The sequence below is a fragment of the Babylonia areolata genome, chromosome 7 (assembly GCF_041734735.1).
Source record: "Babylonia areolata isolate BAREFJ2019XMU chromosome 7, ASM4173473v1, whole genome shotgun sequence".
NCBI lineage: Eukaryota > Metazoa > Mollusca > Gastropoda > Neogastropoda > Buccinidae > Babylonia > Babylonia areolata.
The window spans coordinates 7,548,552-7,553,551 of record NC_134882.1 but is presented as its reverse complement, the minus strand read 5'-3'; the positions used below and the strand labels follow the sequence as shown (position 1 = coordinate 7,553,551).

The following is a 5,000-nucleotide window of genomic DNA, read 5'->3' as shown; positions in this document are numbered from 1 at the left end:
AACTACTTCTCTTATACTTTCTTCTCCTCTCTCACATTCTTGCAGTGAGGATGATGATAATTGTTAAAACCGATTTCGATAACTCGTGCTGTTGTCTGTTTTATTTCCTGACGTTCGTAACTGATTTATTAACCAAACTCCCTTCATACGATAAGGTAAGACTTGGAATGATGCGTTTCTTGCTATCATCATTTCATGGCTTTAACTTGATATCTTCAGCTTCTTTACGGTTTTTTTTTTTCATTACAAGAAAAAAAAAACTACGTTTATTTGATATTGCGCAACTTGACTGACACAGTCGAAGGTTCGTTTAGTTATAGATATAATATTTTAAAAAAAGAAAGGGAAAAAGGTTAGGAAATTGAGCGAGTTGAAGAGGAGACGAGACATATAAGTACTGTTCACTTATGAAAAGACAATGGTAAATAATTCAGTGGTTGGGATTACGGTGGCTTTATGGTAAGACAGAGTGGTGGTACTTATTCCTTGTTCAAGGCAGAGAGAGAGAGAGAGAGAGAGAGAGAGAGAGAGAGAGAGAGAGAGAGAGAATTAAACGGGAGACGGGCGGGAGCTTGTGGTGCTTATCACTGGTATTAGATAAGAACGATCATCTTTTGATAGTGTCATACATTTGACAAAGGAAAGGAGATGAAGAAAAAAAGATGAAGAATAAAAAAAAAGATGAAGAAGAAAAAGATGGGATTGAAACGTAGATGAGGAACCAAAACATCACAACACACACACACACACACACAGACACACACACACACACACACACACACACACACACACACACACACACACACACACACACACACACACACACACACTATTATTGAATTGTTACTGTTAAATGTAAATGCTTGTTAGTTATGCATTTTTGGGGGTAGATTTCTACCTTTTCTGTTTTCCTCTTCCCTCTCCCCCCCCCACGACACACACACACACACGCACGCACCCACCCACACACAAACACACACACACCACGCATACACCCGCCCTCCCCCCCTCCCCCCATCCCCTCCATCCCAACTCCCGCCTCTCTTCCACCATCATCAAACGAGAAAGAGAGTCTGAGGCAGAGCTGGTTACAGACAGAGGAATGGGGGGAAAAAAAAACAAACAAAAAAACAGCAAAAACGAAAAATAAAAACCAGGATAAATGTCACATGCCGGTGACATTCCCACGATAACAGTTGATGCACATCGATTTTACACGATATATTTATGACCTGTCATGCTTTCATGCTGAAGAATATTTGTCTAGTTCGCGCGTGCGCGAGCGTTTGTGTGTGTGTGTGTGTGTGTGTGTGTGCGTGCGTGCGTGCTCGCGCGCGCGAACACGCGTGCATGCATGCATGTGCATGCGTGCATGTGTTTGAGAGTACTTTCATGCGAGACAACGGGCCTTGCGACTGATTGTGTTGAGCCTGTGTGTGCACATGTGTCGAGGTTCTCACGGGATACATGTCATGTGTCTCGCTTCTTCTATCAGCTAACAGTCAGTTTGTCTGCCGCTGTGTGTATGTTGGTGTGGGGGGTGGGATGGGGGTATGTGTGTGTGTGTGTGTGTGTGTGTGTGTGTGTGTGTGTGTGTGTTTAATCTTTTACATTTTATTTTTACGTATGCTGACAGTATAATCCCTCAGTTTGTCTGCATGATTATGCCTGTCTTTCTCGATCTCGATTTCGATCTGTCTGTCTGTCTGTCTGTCTCTGTCTGTCTCCCTGTCTGTCTGTCTCTCTCGCCTGTATCTCAACCATGATTTATTTGGCTAATAAGTTATCAGTGATTAGATATTGATTGATAACGTGTGTAAAGAATTCACGAAACATGAATATGTATGTACGTTCTTTGATTTCCCACGAAGAATGGGCGTGTTTTGTCAATGCTTTTTTCTTTTCTTTTTCTTCTCTCTCTCTGTCTCCGTCTCTGTCTCTGTCTGTCTGTCTCTCTCTCTTCTTTGTGTGTATATTGATTTTTGCTGTGTAATTCCGCGATGTCACCACTAGAACATCGTAGAAGAATCGACTCATGAATATTAGGCCAATATCTTCGTCAAATGTTTTGAACTCACTTTTTCTTGTTGTTGTTGTCTTCCTCTTCAGAGGGACCAGGCCTGTACCATCATCACCCACCACCGCCACACCCCTCCTCCTCCACCTACTCGAGAAACCCCGCCGCTGCGCCAGCGCCCTCTTTCGCCGCCGGAAGTCACAGTAACGCGCTTCCGGTGAAGGGTCGTCATCAACACCACCACCACCCTCAACCTCATCCTCATCATCACTACGGAGGCCGCAACAACAACAACACCACCGCCTCCCGCCCGCCCTCCTCCTCGTCGTCCTTATCCCGAGGACTCCCGCACGTGTCCTTCTCGGGGAACCTCGAGTATCTGGGCGAGAGCACCACGGACCAGGACCCGGACTTCCTACCTCCGCCGCCCCCTGACATCCTGGAGGAGCCTGCCCCAGCACCTGCCGCCATGGAGCGGACATTCTCCACCTTCGGCGGCGGTGGCGGTGGCGGGGGGACGACGACGTCGTCGTCAGCGATGTCCCCGTCCCCGCCCGGCCCTGCCGCCACCACCACGACGAACAGTTACCGCAGCGTGCTGCACTCACACGGGCCGGGCAGCCACCAGGCCGGGTATGGCGGGGTCTCCACCAGCCTGGTGAAGGGCGGCGGCCCCGTGGCCCCCTCGCTTCCTTTGGGTGTCGGGGTCCCGGAGAAGATGGTGGGGGTCGTCCGGGGCGCGGGGAGGTGGGGGTCGCCTAGCTTTACTACTGGTGGTGGTGTTGGGGACGAGGATGACAGAACTACTTCCACCAGCACCAGCTCTGGGAGTTACATCCTCAGCCACGAAGACCTGCCCCGAGGTGGTGGTGGGGATAGAGACGAGGGCGGTTTCAGTAACATGATGGTGTAGGCTGGTGGGGGACTGGGAAGTTGGGTGGTTGTGTTTTTTTTTTCTCTTTTTTTTTAATATAAATAATGTTTTCTGTGAGCAAAAAGCCACTGTGTGGGTCTTTGCCGGTGGGAACCTAGGTCACAGGATCGTGTGTATTCTGTCTATCGATGAAAAACTTTCAATCACAGGATTGTGTGGGGTCCTAGCCGACTGGGAACTTCAATCACAGGATCGTGTTGCTTCTGTCGACGGGAACAGGATCGTGTGGATCCTAGCCTACTGGGAACTTGGGTCACAGGATCGTGTGGGTCCTAGCCTACTGGGAACTTTCAATCAGTCACAGGATTTTCTGTCCGTGACGGAGGAAGGTGAAAACGTCAATCACATAATTATGTAGCCAAGCCAGACGAACTGATTCCTCTCCTCTCTTCTCGTTTCTGAGCCAGCTGACCCGTCTCCATGCGCAAGGAGACAGACAGTGATACAGCTGGCTTGTGCTCCCAACAGACGTTGCCGGACTGCCCCCAGACCTACCTGCTTCAGCCCTTTCCACAAGCAACCATAGTCGTGACTCACAGTGCAATCGCGAAGATAAATAAATAAATAAATAAATAAATAAATAAATAAAAACACCCAACAACAGCAACAACAACAACAACAACAATAACCCGCAGCAACAATGAAAACAGACATGTTATTGTTGCCTGACTCATCTGGATATTACGTAAACGCTTTTGGGAATATGCGCAAAACGACGTGCTATAATATGGGGGGGAGAAAAAAAAAAGATGTGAAAAAGTCCACAGTCAGCAGTGTGTTTGTGCGTGCGCGTGTGTGAAAAGGGGTGGGGTGTGAGTGCAATTGCTGACGTCATGTAATGATTTTCACATTGGCAACTGCCAGCCGTATATTGCAGGTGTCTTAATAATAAAGCCGAATTAAAAAAAAAAAGGAAAAAAAGAAAGAAAGCAGAAGGTATATATAATTATGAACCTCGCAGAGTGAGAGAGAGAGAATATTCCGTGGGATTATGATTTCTGCCGAAGGTTGCATCCTCTACAACCAGTCTTTTTCCGCCAAGAGCGATAATTCCACGGCTTCATTGTCATTGTTTTATGTTTCCACAGTCATTAGCAGTCACTGCTGCCATCAAGCAAAAGAAGCGGGGAGAGAAAAAAAGAAAAACCACCAGCAAACACTAACAAAAATAAAATGAAGTAATATGAAAGAAGAAGAAAAATCCTTTCTGTCATCTGTCACAACCGAAGCCCGTGACCATTGGTTTTTGTTGTGGACGTTGATGTTAACGCCTGTGCGACTTTTGTGATATTTATTATTATTATTATTATCATCATCATTATTGTTGTTGTTGTTGTTCTGTTTACGCGATGCTAACCCCCCGCTGTTCGTCACTCAGAAACAAAAAAAAAAAAAAGTTTGTCAGTCAACTTTTTCAATGGAATTTGTTGGTGTTTTTTTGTTTGTTTGTTTGTTTGTTTGTTTGTCTTTTCTTTCCCTTTTTTTTTTCTATCGTGCGTTCTATGTTTTGATGTATTGACGTTGCTGATCAAGACGGCTTTCAAACAATCGCTGCTCAAAAAAGCGCATGAACCTTCTTTTTTCTCCCCCCTCATTCCCCCCCCCCCCCCCCCCCCCCCCACACACACACACACGGCCCCCCTCACCTCCCCCCGTCCCTCCTTCCCCGGAAGAGCCGTCCACGTGTGACGAACATTGCACAACGGACACGCCCATATGGTGACTGCATTTTGGTGATAATGGTGACTGATCTCTTCCTTGAGTTCGACATAAGTTGTGGTATTTCTTCTGTTTATAATGTTCGCTAACGTGTGTCATCGGAGTTTAAAAAAAAAAAAATGGTAGCAGCAAATGCTACATTGGTTTGTCTCTGCCCATCTCTCTCTCTGTCTCTCTCTGTCTGTCTCTCTCTTCCCTCCGTCTATCTCTCTCTCTCTCTCTTCCCTCCGTCTATCTATCTCTCTCTCTGTATATCTATCCATCGAGCGATCTATTCATCAATATCTCTCAGTGTGTGTCTCACCTTCTCTTTGCAATGTTTATTTTTAA

General features: G+C 46.4%; 1 protein-coding gene across 3 annotated transcripts in view; it reads left to right on the top strand.

Moving 5' to 3' along the window:
• The window catches only part of LOC143283685 (protocadherin-1-like), a 336,037-nt gene that overhangs the window by 330,778 nt on the left and 259 nt on the right, over nt 1–5,000 (top strand). For all 3 annotated transcript variants that reach the window (XM_076589918.1, XM_076589916.1, XM_076589917.1), the window contains one exon: nt 2,110–5,000. This exon is cut by the window's right edge and continues 259 nt beyond it. In XM_076589918.1, the coding sequence (XP_076446033.1) occupies nt 2,110–2,930 (821 nt within the window). In that variant the 3' untranslated portion in view covers nt 2,931–5,000. The remainder of the gene's footprint in view (nt 1–2,109) is intronic.